Genomic DNA, 24,320 nt, shown 5'->3' with positions numbered 1-24,320 from the left:
ATGATTAAATTTGTATTTTTGAAAGATTACTCTGTGCGTGCTGGAAGGGAGCAAGAAATCCAAGGGAAATTTCCCATGGTACCAAACAACACAGAGAGCACTAAATATAACAACAACAATAATAATTAAATTTTTAAGGCCAGGTGTGGTGACTCACGCCTGTAATCCCAGTACTTTGGGAGACTGAGGCGGGCAGATCAGGAGGTCAGGAGATCGAGACCATCCTGGCTAACATGGTGAAACCCCATCTCTACTAAAAATCCAAAAAATTAGCCGGACATGGTGGCGGGTGCCTGTAGTCCCAGCTACTTGGGAGAGTGAGGCAGGAGAATGGCGTGAACCCAGGAGGGGAGCTTGCAGTGGGCCGAGATCGTGCCACTGCACTCCAGACTGGGAGACAGAGCGAGACTCCATCTCAAAAAATAAAAAACAAAATATTAATAGCTAATAAGAATGTAATATCTACTTTTGCTAGGTGCTAAGAGCATTATATTGATCATCTCAATTCCCACAAAAAATAGAAATTAAGTACTGTTATTAGCCCCTGTTCTTTACAGTTTTACAGATAAAGAAATTCAAGCCCAGCGTAGGTAAGTAATGTGCCTAATAGAACAGAGCTTTAAAGAGGGAGAAAATACAAATCAGTTTGTCTTGAACCCTGGCATATATTATTATTGAAATCTCTTCCTGCAAAACTCTCAAATTCTATTTATACATGCTTAGTTTTTAAAGATTCTTCCCATAAAGAAAGTTTTTATCTCATGTTATATGAGCGTCAGTGAGAACTTTCATTCTACCAGAGAAAAAATTCCCTGAGGTATAAACCAAAAACAATATCCTTTAATTAGACCTGTATTTAATATAAAGAGCACATTAAATTCAAATGCAAAATAAAGACAGAATTAATATTTTAAATAGGCATTTTCAGCAACTACCTGATTGATTCTTTTGCACCTCCTTTACTCAGTTAATTTGACTTGTCTCCAATGTGAAATTATGTTCTCTCATATTTTGACCTCAGTGTGAAAATTATGTGGAACCACTTCCTCAGAAGTCAGAGCACTGTATTTATAGTCAGTTTTGCTACTTATTCCTCATACTTGTTTCTCTTTATCAGGACTATTGCCACCTATGATTTAGCATATATTGGTTTATGCTGGAGGGCATTGTGTCTCATTGTGTCTATCTTATCATAGAATGTTGAATCTCATTTCAGTGAAACTTCCTAATCTTGCTTTACCAACATCCATTTTCTTATTCCAGATCTATGTTAATCCTATCTATATTTTAGGGCCAAATTTCATTTCTATCTTCTGAATTTTACTATTTACAATAAGCTATATGAAAATTTTCATTTAGTTTTTCATATGTTTGACGTTTGGTATGACCAATACTATAAATTGATGACAGAGTATCCTATCTTATCTCTGCAAGTACAATGTTAAGAAATTCTAGCAAAAAAAAAAAAAAAAAAGGTTTTCATTTATTTGCAAAGCTTAGCTACTGCAAAGGAATGCAAGGAACAAGAAAAAAGTAAAAGATAACTAAATAAAGGACAATATAGATTGATGTGGTAGCAGATGTCTCAGCAAAATTGTATTTGTATCTAAACAAAATATAAAATCTTCCATATATGTTCCATGTTTTATATTTCTATTGTATCCCATTTTATAATCCATGGCTTACATTTGTATTTATATGGTAAATTGAAAAGAAAAAAATAAAATATCAAATGTTAATTATTCTAAATATTATATTACTATAGAGTGTGTGATATTTTTCTTAAAGTTAGGTTAAACAGACTATACCATTTTGATGATAGAGAATACAAAAATGCAAATTATTGGAGAATTGACTTTTGATCACTTATTTCTTCACCTTATTTCAATATTCAAATGGTAAAGAAAACAAAACATACCTCAATTTTTTTCTAACTAAGAAACCACGTATCCATCTTTGAACAATCAAAACTGGTGAATTATGAGCCAGAATTGCATTAATTTTTGAAATAATATATTGAATATTATTAATTTCCTCTTCATAGGTTGTTCCCTGTATAAAGAAAATATAATTAATAATTTTTATCTTTCACGAAAGTATTTCCAAAAGATATTTTAAACTTGGTAATCTATTGGTATAAATAAACTAATAAAATGTTCACAAGGTCTTATAGGCATTATAGTTAAATTATGATATCTTTGGATGCTTGTCCCCTCCAAATCTTATGTTGGAATGTAATCCCCAATGGTAGAGATAGGGGTTTGTGGGAGGTATTGGATCATGGGGGCCGTTCCCTCCTGAATGGCTTAGTGTCATCCCTTTGATGATGAGTGACTTCTTGCTCATATAGTTCACATGAGATCTGGTTGTGGGACCACCCCTTCTGTCTCCTGCTCCCTCTCTCACCATATGACTTGCCTGCCTCCCATTCACCTTCTACCATGATTGTAAGCTTCCTGAGGCCCTCACAGGAAGCAGATGCCAGCACCATACTTCCTATATACCCTATAGAACCATGAGTCAAAATAAACCTCTTTTCTTTATAAATTACCCAGCCTCAGGTATTTCTTTAGAGCAATGAAACTGATTAATAAAAATAATTAATATATTTTTATTATTAGAGTAAAAGAACAATAATTAGTAGCATCAAATAATTTCAATTCTCTACACAAAATGTAAGATTATTGATGATAACTTTTTCCATCAAAGATTATTTTCCCAATCTGATATATATGTATAAAACTTTAACCATAATCATTCTGCTCTCTAAATGGTAGTGACATGAACAGGTGTTCAATGAAACTGCAAATACTCTGTCAGTCCCCATAAAGAAAATTGATATACTTTGATTCATAAAATAATTTATACTAGTTAAAAATTTTGTTGTAGCTTAACTAGAATGTTGGACACTTTTATTGGAACGCAGCAAATTATCTTGGAAAATATCCTATATTGCCTTTGAGAAAGATCTCCTTTCTTGAAAACTTTTAGATTTGAGATGGTAGGCTCAGTATATTTCATTGACAACTTGACTGGTTAGAAATAAGGTCACCATTTATGTTTTGAATAGAAGATAACACATTAAAAATACTCACAATTGCATTCTTTATGAAGCACCTCTTCTGAAGATTATCAGCCCTATTACACTTAGAACATACACCTTTTCCGCATATACACTCAATAATAAAGTATACAGGAAACAAAAAAAAAAATCACAACACCTTGTGGATTAGTGCTACTTCCGATTTATACTTTCAAACACTCATTGCTAATTAGAAACTTCTTTCCTTGTCTCTGTCTTGATTCTATTCCTAACATTAGCTACTGAAAACCTTTGACACTATTTAATACTCTTCCAGTCCATTCCCTGGAGCTTCCTAAATACCCTGCTTTTTTCACAGAGAAACTAGAGCCATCAAGTTTGAACTCCATCAATTGACTCCATTCTCTGTAAATTTAACTATATTCCTATCTATACTGAGTAGAAGTGCCTTCTACTCGAACTTAAAACAAGAAGTATCACTCTATTTGTTGAAGATTGGCACTCTGTCACTGTTATGAGTCTAACATTTATTTTCTAAGACTCTCCCTCTGCTAGCACTATCTGTTCATTTATAAATATAACTTTACCTATCCTTAAATCCCAATTCTGAAACCTTTATATCTAACTTTCACGAAGAGCCCAAAATCTAGAAACAGAATTCCACATTTTTTTCTCCCACTTTCTTTTTTTTCTGTATCTCATTCCACCAGCTTCTATCCCTATCATCCAAGGTCATTTTTTTAAGAGTTAACATTGGACAGTCCCTCCTTGAAATACTTGCCTTAGATTCTGTACTACACTCCTTTCAGTTTTTCTCTAAAGTTTGTTTGCTTCTACACTTAAAAAAAAAAAAAAAAAAAAAAAAAAAAAAACTATACATACCATGTTTATCACTTCACTGTTACATTGAAAGAACTTTCCCCATGTCGCTTTTTAATCTCTACGCATTCTCCAAATGACCACTTCTAAATTCATAGCTTCAACACTCACCTTTGTGCTACAGACTCTCAGATTTCTATCTTTACGCCTGACCTCTCTCCTGAGCTACATAACAATATAGTCAAACTGATATCTAACTAAATACAACTTTCCCAAATATGAATCTTCTTTCCCAACCTGCTTTCTCATATACTCTACCTTAGTAAATGGTACCACTGGCCACAGTTGCCTAAACCAGAAACCCTGGAACCATCCTAGGTTCGCGTTTCTTTTATGCTTCCCTGCATGCAAATGTTACTAGATTCAGTACATTCAACATCCCAAATATCAGTCTTACCTCTCTTTGTCTTCTATTTTCTGCCATTGCTTTTCCCATGTCTTTATCATCACTTCCCTAACTTACTAAAATTCTCCTAATTTATATCTTCATTAATTCCTGTTCCCCCACTCCCTCCAAACCATAAAATGCACTATTGCTAGATTGAGCATTCCAAAATGTAAATCTTATCATATAGCATTCTGGATTAATATATTGCATTGGCTTACCACTGAAAGACAAATTACAAATTTCTTGATTTGCCACACAAAGTCCTTCTTGATCTAGCCCCATCCTAGCTCCTTAATCTCATCTCCATTCATCCTACATAGAATTACCTGATAATCAAACTTAAATGCTTTTTACAAATGCCATCTGTATTTCTTGAACTGCCTTTCTCAATGATTTGTCTCACAATTTTAGTCTTTGGGAGACTCAGTTCCTTCCCCCAAGAAGACTTTCTTGATGTTTATCTGCATTCAGTGACTTTATACAATATTATCCTGTGTCCTGTGAAATAATTAATTTGTCACACTCGAAAATGTTAAGTTTTAGCTGACCCCTGTATTCTTCGAAAACAGTGAAAGTTAAGAAATCTCCCTAGTCCTTTGTTTCAGGAAATGGCTTACTGAAAAGAAGCACCCTGTTCTTTATGACTGACTTGAATAATACTTTTGGATGTCTTTCTTGTTTATCTCTAACAAGGCCTGACACAGACCTTCCAAATTCCCATTCTTCCCTTCTTTAACAATTAGCTGAAAGGTTTTGTCCCTATTGATCAATTCGAACAAAATATTTGTTAGCCAAACTTTGGTTAAGATTATTTCCTTCCCCTGGGCCCCTGAACTTTGGCTCACCATCAGCCCAAGCCAGCACACAGTCTCCCTTTAACAACCCCTCCTGAGAATAGGTTTGTCTCAGGGTAAAACAGTCGGTGCTCTAAGGTCAGACCATACTACTTTTCTTTATTCCACTTCCCCATATTCACTTATTTCTAGTCTTGTTTATTCTTCCTTATAAATGAGAAACTCTTTTGCCTAACCCTTGAGATTTTTGCAGATCTTATAGTCAGAACATTCTCCATATTGTAATAATCCCACTCTGACTATTGCAATAGTTCCTTTCCCTCACTTTCAATCAGCTTTTTGAATAACGTCTCTATTTATTAATCCTGATGTTTTTAGCTGACAAATTATACTCTAATGCAATCATTGGTCTATCTTCTCCATATAAGCTCACCAAATTTAACACCTCTTCATCTTACATATCTGGACTAACTGAGCTATCTTGTCTATAACTGGCATTTGATTATCAATTGACTATTAATATACTAAGAAATCATCATTGTTGGTCCCCAAGCTTGACTTACCAACGTCAATTAATTTATTCTTGTAGCTCAAATATTTTGTGATGTCTGCATGGATACAAAGACATCACACTCTTTTTCTCCCTTTTAAACTTTTCTTAGTCTGTTTTGCTGGTTTATTTTCTTCTGCAAACATTTAAACATTTGATTTAATTTAGATTTTCATTCTTTTTCATCTTTCTTGGCTAACTCTTCTCAAGTGACCACCTTCCTTGCTATATCTTACTGCCTCACATACCTAGATTATTCACATAGCTGCAATCTCCTGTCAGACATTCTTTCTTAAATTACAGGCATATAAAATAAACTTCCAATTCCATTTACTTACTTTCATGTCAAAACCATAAATAATGATCTTCCTAACTTGAACCAATCCACAATAATATTGAATTATCTGTATAGTCACAAAAACTATTCTTGTCAAACAAGTAATAAACCCATATTCCTCTTTCTCTTGCAACCTTTTCCATTCAATAAATCACTAAATTCTATCAAATAGCTCTTCAATCTGTTCCTTATACACTATACCTAAACTATTATAATAGACTCCCAATTCCCCTATATTCAATTTCCCTTCACTCCAAAATTACAGAATACAGGATGATTTTTCTAGAATAAAAATCAGGTCATATAAATGCCTAAAATGTTTCCCCAAGATCTTGCAAGATAAAGTCCTGTCTCCTTAGTATTACATATAACACCCTTTGCTATTTTAATCCCGTTTTTATCTCCAGCATCATTTGACGTGCCCAAACATATCCTCTAAACTTCAAGAACACGAAACTACTTGTTGTCACTCGCATGTGCCAAGCTCTATCAATACCTCTGTGCCTTTGCAAATGCTTTCCACTCTGCCTCACAGGCTCTACACTCATGCCAACACCTCTATTTGCCTAGTGATTTCTTACATTCAAAAAATTCATCAGAAATATAAATACTTCTGCATTTTTTCCTGTGAATAGAGAATTGAACTTCAAAGATTTTTAAAGAAAATATATGCACTTTGCTCACAGAATTTTGCCCAGTACTCAGATTCAGGATGTTTTATCCATTATTTCCTTGATTATTGCTTCTCCTTTATTTGTTTTAATTTTCTCTACCGTAATTCCTTCTTATTCACAAATGTCACATGAATGTCTACATTTTTCCTCATAACTTTATATATTTATTTTCAGTTTGGTGAAGCCATTCTGTCAAAGGTCAGCTTTCTCATATTGAATTTTTTATTTAGGTTATCAACTATTTCAGTTATGTGGCTGAGTCTAAGTTCTTTTCTGAAGCTCCTAGCTGTTCTGTCTCACATGAGTCCTGTCATATACCATTTGATATTTATTGTAACCCTGACTGTACTTGAATCTCTCCACGAAACCTATTCTGTAGTAATAGATCCTGTCACTTGTTCTATCAACACCCTGAAAACATAGAGGGTTTTGTAGAATTTCCTCTAGTTCCTGTGATTTTATATTTTGTTTCAGGAAGAATAGCTTAAAGTCAGGCTGCCTTAGTTTCTTCTTTTGATTCAGTTATGTCTTAGTCCATCTGGGTAGCTATAACAAAATACACAGACTGAGTAGCTTATAAAAAACAGAAACTTATTTCTATCAGTTCTGGAGGCTGGGAAGTCCAAGATAAAGCTACTATAAGTTTTAGTGTTGGATTAAGGCCCATTTCCTGGTTAATAGATGATACCTTCCCACCATGTCCTCATGTGAAGGAAAGGGGACCTATCTCTCTGGGGCCTCTTTACAAAGAACATGAATCCTATTTATGAGGGTTCTACTTTCATGATCTAATCACCTCCAAAAGTCTCCACCTCCAAATACATCACATTGGAGATTAGATTTTAGCATACAAATTTTGGACTGGCCACATTTAGACCATAGCAGTCTCACCTTCATTGTATCTGACAAAAAAGTCTTTGCTATGTCTAAAATTATCCAGAGCTATTAATATTTTGTAAGAATATTATCTTTTACTAGTTTCTAGTACAGATGTGATTTCCACAAATCTGTATGTTTCTTTTATGTTAATTACATTTGTGCTCATGATGCCACCTGTGGCTTAGGATTAAAGGGGTTGAGAGTAATGGCGTAAAAGTGCATAAGTGGTGGCATGGGGCTGGGGGCAGAAGTGTTGGAAAAGGAGGAAGAATACAGGAGGGAATTTAGATGATTAGGCCCAAGAAGCCCTGGTCAGAAGCAGTTCTCATCAGTAGAGAACCATTAAGCTCATATTGCAGTTTACATCAGAGTCCTGCTTCTCACTGAGTCATGAACAATTCCTTCTCATTAAACAGAAAAACAGAATATTCATTAGCTATGGGTAGTATGAGTGTCCCTTCCAGAGAACAAGTAACCTCCAGACAATACTTAAGCTTTCTCATGACATAAAACAATGATCTTGAAAAGTGGCAATATAGACCCTGCAAAATTTTACAAATGCCATAAACCATTTGGTGTCTGAAGACTAAGGAACTCTCTTTCTAAAACATAATAATAATAACAATACATTTCCTCCATTAAAGAAGTGATGGCTCTGAAGAAAAACTACATTTGTTTAAATCCTAGTTCTACCACTTGCTAGCTGTGTGTTACAGGGTAAATAACCTATCTGTCTCATGTTTTCATCATTTGTAAAACGGAGATAACAATGGTACAGCTCACTGGGTTGTTGTGAGGTTTCAAGCATGCAAACAATGTTATCTGTCAACAGTTTTATAGCAATACTTAAAATGATATAGTGTTTTGGGGTTTATAAGGGACTTCCACATACATTATTATATTTGATACTTACAAAATTTTATCTAAAGAGAGAAATGTACTAATTAATTTATCCAAGCTAATATAATGTAAAATTATGAAATCAACAAATTAACTATAAAAGATAATCACTACAAATGTTTTCAATCCAATCAAAGGAATTATAGTAAAGCCTTAGCAAAGAACAAAAGACACTTAGGCAAAAAACTATCAACAATCAATGAAATGATTGGTAGAATAACAGAAATTCTATACTACTTGTCTGAAATGAAACAGGGGCTATTACTAATCCTGGAACGAAGTAGAGTGAGATATTCAAAAGAAAATTAAGGACTTTTATAATTATGACTCATATGGATAAGAGTGTGTTGTATGTTGACAGTAAGAGTAGTTTAAAAACTAATTCTAAAACTATATTCTAGTCACATTGTATAAAATGATGCAAAACAATTTCCCAATTAATTTGACATTCTAAATGCCTATTGTACTTAAATAATTTTTATCTTTCCTACTTCCATGTTTTTAGTTCTACTATCTCGTCCATAAAGTTTATCTTTTTCTATTTTATTTGTGAATATTTTCCATAAGAATATTTGATACCATAGAAGTAAAATGTAGAACAGAGGATACTAGAGACTGGGAAAGGTAAAGGGAAGGAAGAGATAGAAAAAGATTTGTCAAAGGATAGAAAATTACATGTAGATAGGAGGAATAGGTTCTACTGTTAATACTATTGCAGAATGACTATAGTTAATAATAATATTGTATAGTTTTAGATAGCCAGAAGGAAGATCGTGAATGTTCCCAACACAAAGAAATGATCAATGTTTGAGATGATGAATATGCTAACTATGCTGATTGGATCACTGTACACTATATGTTTTGAAACACCATGAATGCCATAAATATGTACAATTATGTCAGTTAATTTTGTTTAAAAATCCAAATTTGGCAAACATTTTCTCAGCATATTGGAAAAGTTTAAAACGTACCAATCCCATAAGTGTTTATTTCAAATAAGGAAAAATCATATAATTTTTACCTTTTTATTTATTCTTTTAATATTATGTTCACTTTAATAGTCACACAAAATGGTAAAAAATCTGTGTGAAACTCCCCACATTAGCATGGAACCTTTTGTATTATTTAAATCAGTATTTCTAAGGATCACTTGGTAAACACTGAGGAACAAGAGGGCCATGTTTTATTAACTGTAAACCCCAGGCATAGAACAAAACTGGAACATAGTAAATAGTAGTTACATAATAAAACTGAGTATTCTAAGCATGCTAAGCAGTGAAAATATAATTTTTCTATTGTTGAAATAATTATACATAAATAGCATTATTCTATGGACATTCATACAGGTTGCTGCATGTATATCAATAATTTGTTAGTATTTCTGGTTGAGTACTATACTATGGTACGTAGGTATCAATTTGTTTAACCATTCACTCATTGAAGGGCATTATTTTCCAGTTTGGGGCCATTACCAATAAAACTGCTTTAAACACTCACGTACAAGCTTTTATGTGAACATAACGCCTTCATTTCTCTGGGATAAATTCTCAGTATTGCAATTGCTGAATCATATGATTATTTCATGTTTAGTTTTTTCAGAAACTGCCAAAATCTTCTCCAGAGTGGCTGTACTATTTTATTTTCCTACCAGTTTCTCTGCATATATGCCAGTATTTATTGTCACTATATTTTTTAATTTTAGCCATTCTGAATATTATATATTAGTATCTCATTGTGGTTTTAATTTGCATTTCTCTAACAGCTAATGATATTGAATATTTTTTCACATAATTATTTTGCCATCTGTATATACCCTTTGGTGAAATTCCTCTTCTGGATTTTGTTCAATTTTTTTAGATTTTTTCATATGTTTTTGACGTGTGTGTGTATGTGTGCGCGCGCATGCGTGCGTGTGTATGTGTGTTAAGGCTTGAGAGTTGTATACATTTTCTATATACTAGTCCTTTTTCAGATAAATGGTGTTTTCAGCTGAATCGTTTCCCCTCAAATTCATATACTGAATTCTTAACCTCCAATAACTCAGAATGTAACTGTATTTGGAGATAGGGTTCTAAGAGGTAAATTAGTTAAGACCATATGGGTGGGCTCTAATACAGTATGACTGGTGTTCTTATAAGAAATTTGGACACAAACACTTTCACAGAGGAAAAAACACGTAAAGACAGGGAGAAGAAGAGCATCTACAAGTCAATGAGAGAGACGTCGGAAGAAACCAGCTTTGCTGATGCCTCGATCTTGGACTTCTAGCCTCCGGAACTGTAAATAAATAAATACAATTCTCTTTAAGCTACCTAGTGGTACTTTGTTATGGCAGCCCTAGCAAACAAATACATAGAGTTTGCAAATACTTGCCCCAAATCTGTAGCTTATCTTTTCATTCTCTTAACAGGGTCTTTCATAGAGCAAAATTTTTGAAAAAATATTTGATTATGTGCATTTTATCTTTTATTCCTTTTACAAAGTATACTTTTGATGTCAGGTCTAAGAACTCTGTCTAGTCCTCGATCCCCAAAAGTATTACTTTTCTAAAATTCTGTAACTTTACATCTTACACAACTGCTTGACCTATTTTGAGTTAATTTTTGTATAAAGTATGAAACTTAGACTGAGGGTTTTTGATGTTATTGTTGTTTTGGCTATGGATACCCAATTGCTCCAGGACCATTTATTGAAAAGACTATTTTACTTCATTAAATTACATTTGTACCTTTGCCAAAATTCATTTGAACATATTGCATGAACCTGTTTTTAGGTTTTATTTTCTGTTCTATTGATCTGTGTGCCCATGTGTTATCAATACCACCACAGTCTTGATTACGATAGCTACATGTGTCTAAAAATAAGGTAACTGATGCATCCCACTTTTTTCTTGTTTTTCTAAGATGTTTTAGCAATTCTAGCTTGTTTATATTTCCATATAAAATGTAGTATAATCTTGACTACATCTACAATCTTATAGAATTTTGATAGGAATTGCATTGAAGCTGTATATAAATTTTGGTAGAATTGAGATCTTTATTTTTAAATCAGTGTTATGTAGTTTTCATCACAGCAGTACTGTGCATGTATTGTTAGATTTATATATTAAGTATTTCATTTTTTTTGAATGATGATAAACTGTATTTTAAATTGTGGCTTCCATGTTCTCATTGCTAGTATATAGAAATATAATTAAGTTTTGTATGTTTATCTCGCATACTGAGACAATGCTAACCTTACTTATTAGTTCTAATATATTTTTTGTATATTCTCAAGGATTTTTTACATAGGTGATCATTTGATCTGCAAAAAGAGTTGTAATTCTTCTTTTCCAATTTCTATCCCTTTTGTTTCCTTTTCCCACCTTTTTGTACTGGCTATTTTCTGGCACTATGTTGAAAAGAGAAGTGATAGTGGACATTCTTGCTTTATTCCCAATAATGTGGGAAAAGTGTTCTTTCACCATTAAGCATAATGTTAGTTGTAGGTATTTTCTTGATGTTCTTTTGCAAGTTGAGGAAGTTGCTTTCTAAACATATTTTTCTGAGAGTTTTTGTCACAAATAGATGCTGAAATTTGCCGTATGTTTTTGTTTTTTTTCTTTTTTCCTGCATGAATTGATATGATATCTCTTCTTTAGTCTTTTAATAAGGTGGATTATGTTCATCGGTTTAGAATGTTGAACCATCCTTGAATTCCTATACTTGGTCCCACTTGGTCATAGTATGTATTTTTATATACTGTTGAATTGTATTCACTAATATTTTTAAAGATTTCTGTGCCTATAATCTTAAGGAACATTGATATGTGGTTTTCCTTTCTTGTGCTGCCTTTCATTCTGGTACCCAGATAATGTTAGCTTCATAATATAAATTAGGAGGTGTTCCTTTTTTATTTTTTTGGAATATATTGTACAGAATTGGTGTTACCTTTACGTGATCAGGATAATTCTCCAGTTGCTTCAGATTCTCCAGAAGCAATCTAGGCTTGTGTGTTTCTCTTTTGTGAATTTTAAAACTATGAAATCAATTTCCTCAATAGTTATACAATTATTCAAATTATCTATTTCATGGTGGGTGAGTTTTTGTAGTTTTTGTTTTTTTCTGTAGAAGTGTTTCATTTCATCCAAACTGTCTAGTTTATGTGTGTAGAAGTATTTAGTATTATTATTCCATTAATATTTGCAAGGCCTGTAATCTCCCTGGTTTCATGCATGATGTTGATAATTTGTCTCTTCTTTTTCCTTTGTCAGTCTTGACAGGTTTGTCAGTTTTATTCACTTTTTCAAAGAACCAGATGCATGTTTTCCTAATTTTCTCAACTTCATTGGTTTTCAGTTTCACTAATATTCACTCTTTATCATTTTGTTCCTTCTGCTTGCTTTGGGTTAATTTTGCTCTTCTTTTTCTAGTTCTTAAGTGGGAAGCATAGATCATTGATATGATATTTTCCCTCTTTTCTAATTCGGTGCTATAAATTTTCCTGTAAGCATTGCCTTAGCTGTGTTCCACAACTTTTAATATTTTGTATTTATATTTTTATTTCATTAACCGTTTCTTTATTTCTTTTACACCATCCTCTTTTGGGCTAAGGACATGAATAGATAATTCTCAAAAGAAGATATACAAATGGCCAACAAACATATGAAAAAAAATGTTTAACATCACTATCAGGAAAACACAAATCAAAACCACAAGGTGGTATCACCTTACTCCTGCAAGAATAGCCATAATAAAAATAAATAAATAAAAAATAATAGATGCTGGTGTGTATGTGGTGAAAAGGGAACACTTTTACACTATTGGTGAAAATGTAAACTATTACAATCACTATGGAAAACAGTGTGGAGATTATTTAAGTAGCTAAAAGTAGATCTACCATTCGATCCAGCAATCCCACTTCTGGTTATCTACCCAGAGGAAAAGAAGTCTTTATAGAAAAAAGATACTTGCACTTGCACACAGATGTTTATAGCAGCACAATTTGGAATTGCAAAAATATGGAACCAGCCCAAATGCCCATCAATCAACGAGAGGATAAAGAAAATGTGGTGTACATATATACCACATTGGGGACTTGGGGAAAGGGATGGGAGGGGGTGAGGAATAAAAGACTGCACATTGGGTATAGTGTACATTGCTGTGGTGATGGGAGCACCAAAATCTCAGAAATTACCACTAAAGAACTTATTCATGTAACCAAATATCACCTGTTCCAGAAAAACCTATTGAAATGATAAAATATACAAAAAAAAACACTGAATTATACAATTAAAAACATAAAATAAAAACACACACACACACACACAAGACTTCCTCCTTGACTAATGGAATTATTAGAAATGTGTAATAGTTTCCAAGTATTTGGAGATTTTCCTCTTATCTTTCTGTTATCAGATAGCACACCATGTATGATTTAAATTCTATTAAATTTATTGATATTTATTTTAGGGATAGTTGTTGATATTTGATTTAAGGCTATAGTCTATACAGAATTTCATGGACACTTGAAAAAATGTATATTTGGCTGTTGTTGGGTGGTGTTATATAAATGTCAATTACATACTATCGGTTAATAGGATGCTCAGATTTTCTATATATATATCCTACTTTTATGTATAGTTGTTCTAATTTCCTGTCTAGTTTATAGAGAGAAGTATTGACATCTCCAACTATATTTGTAGAATTGCCTATTTCTCATTTCAGTTTTCTATCCATATATTTTGTTGCTTTATTATTTAATGCATCCCCATTTAGAATGGCTATGCCTTATTAGTGGATTGAATCTTTTATCATTATATAGTATCTCTCTCCACCTCTGATAATTCTCTTTGTGCTGAAATTTCCTTTATCAGATATTCAGACAGTTACTCAATCCTACTTTTCTTTAACTAATTTTTGAATGATACATATTTTTCCATCATTTTATTTTCAATCTGCCTGTAACATTCAATTTGAAATTAGTTTTTTGTTAACAACACATAGCTGAATAATGTTTTGAAGCCCAATTTGCCAGTCTCTTTCTTATACCTTGCATAATTAGACCATTTACTGTAAATTTTAATGTAATTATAGACAGGTTAATGCTAAGACTACCATTTTATTTTTTGTTTTCTGTTAGATTCCTCTGTTTTATTCTTTCATTGTTTTCTTCTCTTGATTTCCTATGGGTTACTTAAACATTTTTGTAATTACATTTAGATTTATCTATAGTGAGGCTTTTTTTCCTTAGCTTTCCAGACATATAATTTGTACATACAAAAAGCCTAAACATATTTAATGGGAGTATGGACATATGTATTACTTGTGTTACTATGTCCATAATCAAGGTAATAAACATATACATCACCTCTAAAAGTTCTTTTGGTTCTCTTGTGTCACTTTTATTTTCCTTTGTTTGTTTGTGGTAAGAACGCTTAACATGAGATCTACTCACTTAATAAACTTTTTAAGTTTACAATACATTATTGCAAGCTTTAGGCTCTATGTTGTACCACAATTTGCAAGAACTCATCAATTTGCAGGATGAGTATCTTGTATAACTGGGTATTTGTAAACCTTGAACAACACCTCCATGGTGTCCTTTCTATCCCCTGGTAAACATGATTTGATTATCTACGACTGTAAATTTGACTATGTTAGATGCTTCACATAGGAGAAATCATCCAGTATTTGTCCTTCCATGACTGACTTGTTTCATATTGCATAGTATCTTTCAGGTCCATCCATGGTGTCACAAATGGTAGGATTTCCTTCTTTTTTTAAGGCTAAACAATAATCAATTGTATTTGTACACAGTTTCTTTCTGTATTCGTCTCTCCGTGAACATGCAGGTTGTTTGTCTCTTTTTTTTATAAAGACCCAGAAGTAGGAATTCTGGATCATATGATAGTTCTATTTGTACTCTGTTGAGAAACCTCCATAATGTTTTCAAAATAGCTGTGCCATTTTACATTGCCACCAACAGTGTACGAAGGTTTCAATTTCTCCAACTCCTTCTTTTTAGGAGATAAGGTCTTGCTCTGTCACCCAGGCCGGTGCGCCACTGGCACATTTGTAGTTCACTGCAGCCTTAAACTCCTGGACTCAAGCAATCCTCTCACCTTTAGCCTCCCAAATAGAGACTACAAGTGCACACCACCACACCTGATTAATTTCTTAATTTTTTTGTAGAGACAGGGTCTTGTTATGTTGCCCAGGTTGGTCTTGAACTCCTGACCTCAAGTAATCCTTCTGCCTCAGCCTCCCAAAACACTGGAATGACAGGCTGTTTTGTTGTGTTTTAATAATAGTCATCCTAGGAAGTATGGGGTGGTATCTCCTCATTCGTTGATTTTCACTTCTCAGATGATTAGTAATCTTTTCATATATCTTTTTTATGTATTCATTTTTATGTATTCTTTGGAGAAATGTCTATTCAAGTCTGTTAACCGTTCTTTATTTGGGTTATTTTTTGTTTGTTTGTCTTTGCTATTAAGGTATAAGGGTTCCTTATATAATTTAGAAATTTACCTCTCATTAAATAAATTATTTGGCAATATTTTCTCCTAGTCTATAGGTTGCCATTTCACTCTGTTGATTGTTTCCCTTGCTGTGTAGCCCCTTTTTTATTTTGATGTAGTCTTACTTGACTGTTCTTGCTATTGCTGATTGTGTTTTTAGTGGGATATTGGAGAAACCATTGCCAAAACCGATGTCAAGAAGGTTTTCTCCTGCTTCCTTCTAGAAGTTTTATAGATTCAGATTTTACCTTTAAGATTTTAATTCCTTTTGAGTATAGCATAAGACAAAGGTCCAGTTTCATTCTTTTTGATATGGATATCCAGTTTTCTCAATATCATCTATTGAAGATAATATCTTTTCTCTATTTTGTATTCTTGGCACCCTTGCTGAAAATTAGTTGAACATATATCCATGGGTTTATTTCTAGGCTCTGTATTCTGTTCTATTGTTCTATATGTCTATTTGTATGCCAGTACCACAGTTTTAATTACTGCAGATTTGTAACATATTTTGAAACCAGTAAGTGTGATGCCTCCAGCTTTATTTGGTTGTTTGTGTTTGTTTGTTTTGCTTAAGATTGTTTTGGCTATTCAGCATCTTTTGTGATGCCTTATTAACTTTAGGATTTTTTTTTCCATTTCTGTAAAAAATTACTTAGTTACTTTGATACGAATTGATCAAATCTATATGTTGCTTTGGGTAGGACAGACATTTTAACAATACTAATTTTTTCAGTCCATGAACCCAGGATACCTTCCAATTTATTTATGCCTACTTTAGTTTTCCCATTACTGTTTTATAGTTTTCAGTGAACAAGTTTTCACCTCCTTGGATAGGTTTATTCCTACGTATTTTATTCTTTCTGGTGCTATTTTAAATGGGATTGCTTTCTTAATTTCCTTTTCAGATTGTTTATTATTAATGTATAAAAATGTAACTGAGCTATGTATGTTAATTTTGAATCCTGTAACTTTACTAAATTCATTTATTACTTCTAACAGTATTCTTGTAGCATGTTTTAAGGTTTTCAACATATGAGACCATGCCACCTGCAAGTAGAGATAATTTTACTTCTTCCATCCTAACTTGCATGGCATTTATTTATTTATTTAGTCCAATTGCTTTGGCTTGGATTTCCAACACTACATTGAATAGAGGCATCCTTACCTTGTTGCATATCTTAGGGAAAAAAACTTAAAAGTTTTTCACTGTCGAGTATGATGTTAACTGTGGGGTTTTTATATATAGTCCTTATATTGCATTAAGGCAAACTCTTTCTATACATAATTGTTGAGAGCTTTTTTAATCATAAAAGGTGTTGAATTTTTGTCAAATGTGTTTCTGCATCTATGGAGATAATTGTGTGATTTTTATTATTCATTCTGTTAATGGGGTGTATCACATTGATTGAAATGTATAGGTTGAACCATCCATGACTCCCAGAGATAAATCTCTCTCAGTCATAGTGTGTGATCCTTTTAATGTGCTGTTGGATTCAGTTTGCTAATACTTTGGTGAAAATTGCAGTATCCATGTTTATCATAGATATTGACCTGTCGTTTTCTTGTGTTGTTTTTCCCTGGTTTTGGTAGCAGTGTAATGCTGGACTTATGAGTTTAAAAGTGTTTGCTCTTCTTTTTGGGGGGTAAAATTTAAAATAATTGGTATTAATGCTTTAAAATTCATATATAAAGCCATCTGACCCTGGGCTTTTCTCATTAGGGAGGAATTTGATTACTTAATCAACCTCCTTATTTGTTATAGGTATGTTCAACCATTCTATTTTTTCTCTATTTGTTCTTGGGAGGTTGTATGTTTCTGGGAATTTATTTATTTCTTCTAAGTTGACCACTTTGTTGGAATATGTTTTCAATGAGTCTCAAAACTTTTTTTTATATCTGTAGCATTAATTGTAATGTCTCTTCTTTCATTTCTGATTTTATTTAAGTCTTATTTTTTTCTGTGTTATTATTGCTGAGTTTTTCTATCTTGTTTGTCTTTTTAAAAAAACAACTGAGTTTTGTTGGGTTTTTTTTTCTATTCTGTATTTCATTTATCTCTGCCCTGATCTTTATTTATTTACTTCTGCCACTTTTAGGTTTAGTTTGTTAATTTTCTAGTTTCTTCAGGTGTACAGTTGATTGAGATAGCTTTTTCTTCTTAAAAATATATTCCACTGTTAAATTTCCCTTATCATACTGCTTTTACTTTATCCTGTATGTTTTGGTAGGTTGCGTTTTCACAAATTTTAGTAAGTTCATTTTCACTTGTATCAGTGTTTTATAATTTCTTTTGATTTCTCTTTTGACTCAATGGTTGTTTAATTTCCTTGCATTTGTGAATTTTCCCAATTTCCTTTTGCTAACGATATCTAGTTTTATTCCATTGTGCTTAGAAGATATTCTTGGAATAAATTCAATCATTTTAAATTTCTTAATACTTATATGTGACCACGTCATCTATTCTAAAGAATGTTCTGTGTGTGCTTGATAAGAATATATATTATATTACTGCTGGATGCTGTCTACATGTCTGTTAGGTATATTTGGCCTCCAGCGTCATTCAAGTTTGCTGTTCCCTATCAATTTACTTTCTGGATGATCTATCAATTGTTGAAACTGGGGTATTGAAGTCTTGTATTATTGTGTTTCCATTTTCTCCTAATAACTGCTAATGTTGCTTCATATATTACATAATTTGATGTTGAGTGCAAATATATTTATACTTGTTATAGCTTCTTGTTGGATTAACCCTGTTATCATTATGTGATAACCTCCTTTGCCTTTTGTAAGTTTTTAATTAAAGCCTACTTTTTAAATAAATATAGTCACTCCCAGAATCCTTTGGTTATGATTTGCAAGAAATATGTTCTTCCACTTCTTTACCTTCACCAATATGTGAGGATTTACATCCAAGGAAAGTCTCTTGCAAACAGCATATAGTTGGGTCTTGGTATTTTACAAATCCATTCAATCCCTCCTTATCTTTTAACTGGTGAGTTTAATCCATTTACACTTAAAATAATTATTAATAAGGTTAATGATTACCAATTTATTGTTTTGTTTTGTAGTTCTCTTGTTCTTTCTTTTCTGCTGTCTTTCTTTGTAGTTTGAAATTTTTTATACTGTTATGCTTTGATGCTATTTTATCTTTTGTGTATCTACTATAGGTTTTATCTTTCTTATTATCATTAGATTTGTATCAAAACTCTTAATAAAGTCTATTTTAAGCTAATATAAATTAATGTCAAACACATATACATTTCTGCACTTTTACTGATCCCTCCCATATTTTGTCATTGATATCATACTTTTCATATTATATATTCAGTAACAAATTTTGTTTAGACTTAATGTTGTGTTTTAATTCAAAAAATAAATAATAAAAAAATAATAATTTCCGTTTCAATTCAAAAAACTTCCTTTAGCACTTCTTGTAAGGTAGGCCTAATGATGATGAACTCCTTCACTTTTTGTTTATCTGTAAATGTCTTTATCTCTCTTTTATATTTTGAATAAGCATTTTGCTAGGCAGAGTATTTTTGGTTAGTGTCAGGTTTTGTTTTCTGTTGTTGCTGTTGTTGTTTATTTAGTACTCTGAATATACCATCTCATTTTCTTCCAGCCCACAAGGTTTCTGATGTGTCCTGATATAAATTTCTTTCATTTCTATCTATGTGCAGATTTTTGGGCTTCCTAAATATAGGCGTCCATTCCTTTTCCCAGATTTGTGAAGTTTTCAGTCATTATTTTATAAACTTTCTTCCTTCTTTTCTTTCTGTCTCTCTTAACTTTATAAAATGTCCATAATGCAGTATATTGTTTTACTTGATGGTGTTTCATCAGTCCCATAGAGTTTCTTCACACTTTTTCATTTTCTTTTCTTTCGTCTTTCTGACTGGACACTTTCAAATGATCTATCTTTAATTTCACTAATTCTTTCTTCTGCTTGACTGAGTCTACTGTTGAAACTTTCTATTGAATTTTTCAGTTAATTCATTATAACACTGAACTCTAAAATTCCTTTCCCCCTCTCCTTTCTTTCTTCCTTTCTTCTTTCCTTCCTTCCTTCCTGTTTTGTTTCTGACAGGAGTTTCACTCTTGTTGCCCAGGCTGCCCTGCGATGGCACAATCTCAGCTCACTGCAACCTCTGCCTCCCAGGTTCAAGTAAGTAATTCTCCGACCTCAGCCTCCCAAGTAGCTGGAATTACAGGCACCTGCCATCACAGCTGGCTTTTTTTTTTTTTTTTTTTTTTGCTTTTTTTTTTTTTTTTTTGCTGTTGTTGTATTTTTAGTAGAGACAGAGTTTTGCCATGTTGACCAGGCTGGTCTTTAACTTCTGACCTCAGGTGATCCACCTGCCTCAGCCTCTGAAAGTGCTGGGTTTACAAGCATAAGCCACTGCGCCCAGCTTACAATTTTATTTTGGTTAATGTTTTCTATTTCTTGTTGGTTAATGGTTTCTATTTCTTTAACATCTCATTTTTATGTATTGGTTTTCTGATTTCATTTAGTTATTTGTCAGTGTTCTTTTGTAGTTCACTAAGATTCTTTAAGAATATTATTTTGAATTCTTTGTCAGGAAGTTTGCAGATTTCCATTTCTTTAAGTTTGGTTGCTAGAGAGAGCTTTACTAGTTTCCTTTAGTTTCCTTTTATGGTATAATGTTTCCCTTATTCTTCAATGTCCTTATGTATACTTATGTTGGCGTTTGGGCATTTGAAGAAGCAGTTACATCTAAAATAATCTTCTCATCTTCTTAGGCTGGCTTTAGGAATTAAAGGTCTTCACCAGTCAGAGCACCCTGGGATTCTGGGGCTCTGGCTGGTGTCTCTGGTTGGTGAAGCCTGCTGACTAGTGTCTACTGGCTCTTAAGTCAGATGAGGCCGATGGGGTCCAAGGTCAGGTGAGGCCAGCTGTCAGGTCTCTCTGGTCTGCTGGGGCCAACTGGAAGATGTTGTTAGGTGAGGATACTGACAGGTCTACAGTCAGTCAAGGCCAGTGGTAGGGGGTATGGGGCTACTGCCAATATCTGTGTTTGCCCATCACTAAGAGCTCTGCCCTCCCCCTTTTGTTGTTGTTGTTGTTCCTAGTCCCCTGATGATTTAGCTGTGCTAATTCTCCCACATTCTGACTGAGGTAAGACAGAAGTGCACCTCTCAGGCAACACCCTGAAATGCTGAGGAAAATGAATATTCATCTGAGACTCTCCTTCCCCCACTGAAGAAATGGGAGGCCAGAAAGGTCCTTCTCACTGTGATGCTCTGCTAGCTTGGAGAAAGGGTGAAACATGTGAAGTAAAACTGTTCCTTTTATCCTTTTAACATTCTTCCCCAGATTTTGCACTCTACTGGGTGCTGTAACCTCTCCCCTGGGTTCCGGAATTCTCACAAAACCATTATTATCCATGAATAGTTACTAAATTGGTGCTTCTGTGGGAGGGCTAGAACTGGGAATCTCCTATTCCTCCATCTTGCTGACATCACTCCTCTCCATATATTGTTTTTGTATATCTCTTTGTAGAGCTTTCTTAGTAGATGCTTTAAATATACATACCACAGTCAACTAATGTCACAACCATCTAATGTCACCAATTTACCACATCAGATGAAGTATGGAAACCTTACCCATCTTAACATCCCTTTACACTCCCGTTTATAGTTTCTTAAGTATACATTCTATGTATATTTGGAACAACATGAGACAGTGTTATTTTTGCTCACATAGTATTTAGAATACTCAAGAGAAAGAAAGTGTATTTCATTTACCCATATTTTTGCTTCCCATGTTCTTTCTTTCTTCCTGATATTCCACAGCCTTCTTTTATCATTTTCTTTCTATGTAGAGTGCTTCCTTTAGCTATTATTTTAGGGGAGGTATGCTGGTAATAGGTCCTCTTAGTTTTCCTCTGAGTATATATTAATTCCTTCTTCATTCTTGAAGAATATTTTCATTTCCATAGAATTACGATTTGATAGTGTTATTTTCTGAGCTTGAAAAACACTTTGCCCCTTGCTTATATTCTTTACAGTTTTTGGTGCAAAATTTTCTGTCATTCTCATTGTTTTTCACCTATAGATAAAGTGGTTGTTTTTATTCTTTGTTTTCCAGATTTTTTTCCTTTGTCATCAGTTTTAAGAAGTACAATTAAGATTTTTTTTGGCATTGGATTTCTTTGGCCTGATTTGGGGTTTTCTCAACTTCTTAAATCTGCAGATATATGTCTATTGCAACATTTGGGAAGTTTTCAGCCATTATTTCTTAACCAAGCACCTTTTCAGCACTGCACTGTTTTCTCGAGACTCTGATGACATGAAAGTTATATATTTTATTATAATTCCATGGACACCTGAAGCTATGTTCATTTTTCAGTATATTTTTTTCTGTTGTTTATATTGTAGGGGTTATAGCTCCTATGTTGTCTTTATTGGCACAGCTTTAGGGGTAGTCTTGTTATCACCAGGCAATGGTAAAAGTCTTGATCTCCATTAGTTCTCCTCTGACACCACCTCAGCAAGGAGGGGCAGGAATGCTGCACTATAATGGGATAGTAAGGGCTTATAACTGGCCAAAAGAAATGAAATTCCTGGTTCCTTACTTGGCCTCCTTTGACACCACCCTACAGGGTGTTGGGTTGCTTCACTTGAGTCTCAAAAAGGGAGAGGTCTAAACTCCCCACCCAGACTTTGCTGCATGGGCAAATGTGAGACCACAGATTTTTCTGTACTTTGACTGCAGTAGAGTGGTTATATTCTAAAAGTTATCAGTCTTGCTAGTTTGACCCTTTCCTGTTCAATTAGATAGAGAGCACAAGCTTCCATTACTTTTTTCCTAATTTTTGTTTGCTTGTTTGTACCCTTTGTCCCTTCTGTGTTGCTGGGTTTATCAGCTTCAGGTTTTGGATATATGAAGGTATAGGGGTTCTTTCAGCTGCTAAGTATGTCTATGCAGTCTGGCACTGGGGAAATGACTGGCCTAGCCTCCCAGCCTACATCTTTCTCCTGTGTTGGATGCTGCCTGCCCTCAAACATCGGACTCCAGGTTCTTCAGTTTTGAGACTCAGACTGGTAGTCCTTACTCCTCAAGCTTGCAGACAGCCTATTGTGGGACCTTGTGATCATGTAAGTGAAAACTTAATAAAGTTGTATCTATCTATCCTATTAGTTCTGTCCCTCTGGGGAACTGTGACTTATACCGAAGGAGAAAAACAAACCAGCAAAATGAAGAACTTACCACTGTGTCGTTCCTTGGGTTTCAATTGTTCTATCCAGTCTGCGTCATCTCTTTACCTTTTTAGTCTATTGATGTTTGTTTTGTGTATAATTTTTAAGATATTAATATGTTTATTACATATAATATCTTAAGGAATTATATATTTTACATTATATGTTTTAAGGAACATATATTTTAGTGTTTTAGGGAATATATTTATTACAAATTATATAATTTATTATATAATACACAGTAATTACTACATATATAATGTCAAGGATATTTAATTGTACTTAGAGGAATATCTACTCCATCTTCTTGATAGCGGAAGCCCTATGTGCTTATTTTTCCACACACAACTTGTTGACATAAAAATGTTACGTTTTCCTTCTACTACAATATTTTCTATTGATTTATTCTTATATTTATCAAAGTATTTATGGTATATGTTTTTGCATAATACTATTGTGCACATTAATGGTCAGAACTAAAATATCATTATTTCGGCTGTTACTTTTTCTGTCAATGAAAGAGTTCCTATCTATGACATTTAACCCTTTATATACTGAATTCTACATTGTTTGAAACTAATGTTAAGTTCTTTGCTTTGTTCTACTTAATATATATTTGCTTAGCATTTTATGTTGATCTGTTCATCGTTACTTTCGTTTTTGGAATCAATCTTGCCAATAAACAACTTTATTTTGGCTTTTACATTCATTTATAATGCATTTACAATTTATTTACATTTACATTCAGGTCACATCCATAAATGTAAACCTGTAATTTTTATAAGGCATAATCTTACTTTTGACACTTTTATGGTTTTTTTCATATAGACTGTATAATTGTATATTCCTTTGTTATCTTTCGTATTTTTTTCAAAGCAAAAACATGTTAAATTTTACAAAAATTATTTAATCTATATTTACTCTATTGAGTGAATTATAAATTTACTTTTAAATAGTTTTTGGTAATTATACATACCATTTTTATATTTTGTTTGACATTTACATTAAAAGAACAAATGGATGCTAAATGCTCAAGCAAGAAATCTCTACCTTAAAATATCAACCTTGTATTACATTATCAATTTGTTTTTCTCTGAGTGACAGAAATATTAGCTGCCTTACAAGAATCTCTCTTTCTTTATTAATAGAAT

At 33.1% G+C, this 24,320-nt stretch overlaps 1 protein-coding gene across 2 annotated transcripts in view; it reads right to left on the bottom strand.

The window, feature by feature from the left end:
• Window positions 1-24,320, bottom strand: part of LRRIQ3 (leucine rich repeats and IQ motif containing 3) — a 171,672-nt gene that overhangs the window by 128,267 nt on the left and 19,085 nt on the right. For both annotated transcript variants that reach the window (XM_023209437.1, XM_023209428.1), the window contains exon 4: window positions 1,919-2,052. In XM_023209437.1, the coding sequence (XP_023065205.1) occupies window positions 1,919-2,052 (134 nt within the window). The remainder of the gene's footprint in view (window positions 1-1,918; window positions 2,053-24,320) is intronic.

This window comes from Piliocolobus tephrosceles, chromosome 1, assembly GCF_002776525.5.
Source record: "Piliocolobus tephrosceles isolate RC106 chromosome 1, ASM277652v3, whole genome shotgun sequence".
NCBI classification, from domain to species: Eukaryota; Metazoa; Chordata; class Mammalia; order Primates; family Cercopithecidae; genus Piliocolobus; species Piliocolobus tephrosceles.
Note: the sequence above shows the minus strand (reverse complement) of the source record. Positions and strands in the feature narration are given on the sequence as shown.